Consider the following 749-nt stretch of genomic DNA (forward strand, 5'->3'; position numbering starts at 1 on the left):
ACTACACAGGTACACACACACAGACACACACACCCACCCCGCACGCACACTACACAGGTACACACACACAGACACACAGCACTCCTATTATTTTTATATATATAAAAAATTCAATTACAAAAAAACGTCTAGCATAATTTATTTTTAAAAAAGTAAAAAAAATATATAATATTATAATATAATATATAATAATATAATATAATAATAATTAATAAAATATTAAAGTCGTAGTGTAGTGTGTTGAAAGAATTGATAAAAAGAGGTAATAATGCCCGAGATATAGAAACATGTCTGCGTTGCGGTCTCCAGATTCGGAGGAGGTCTCGATCCTGAAGGAGGCCAAGGAGCTGGGCAAGGTGATGGATCTGAACATCGTGCGGTTGAAGTTCACCGCCTACCTGCAGGACAGCAACGGGGGCTTCACCCGCGGACTCAAACCCGTCGTCTCCAACTGCATCTACGACAGCAGTGAGTCAAACTACCGACATCATTCAAATAATCAGCAAAAAGTAGCATTAAATACCAGATTTTATCAAAGCTTTTGGTATAAAAATATAATATATATATAACCAGACTCCATGTAGATAATCACTACTTTTATCATCATAGAACACACTTCATTCATAGTGGACAGAAACTAAATAAAACTACCAAATGCCACTCTGGTGATGTGCTGCTCTGTACACGCTAAAAGTAGTGATTATTTACATGGAGTCTGGTGGAGATATGCTGCTCTATACACGCTAAAA

The 749-nt window shown here is 37.0% G+C and overlaps 1 protein-coding gene across 1 annotated transcript in view; it reads left to right on the plus strand.

Moving 5' to 3' along the window:
* Positions 1–43: 43 nt before the first annotated feature.
* Positions 44–749, plus strand: part of LOC117941125 (nuclear factor NF-kappa-B p100 subunit-like) — a gene marked incomplete at its 3' end in the record, with an annotated part of 1,420 nt that continues 714 nt past the window's right edge. The window contains exons 1-2 of the mRNA XM_034866220.1: positions 44–57; positions 310–468. Coding sequence (XP_034722111.1) covers positions 360–468 — 109 coding nt within the window. The remainder of the gene's footprint in view (positions 58–309; positions 469–749) is intronic.

The sequence above is a fragment of the Etheostoma cragini genome, unplaced genomic scaffold (genome assembly GCF_013103735.1).
Source record: "Etheostoma cragini isolate CJK2018 unplaced genomic scaffold, CSU_Ecrag_1.0 ScbMSFa_4419, whole genome shotgun sequence".
Taxonomy (NCBI): domain Eukaryota; kingdom Metazoa; phylum Chordata; class Actinopteri; order Perciformes; family Percidae; genus Etheostoma; species Etheostoma cragini.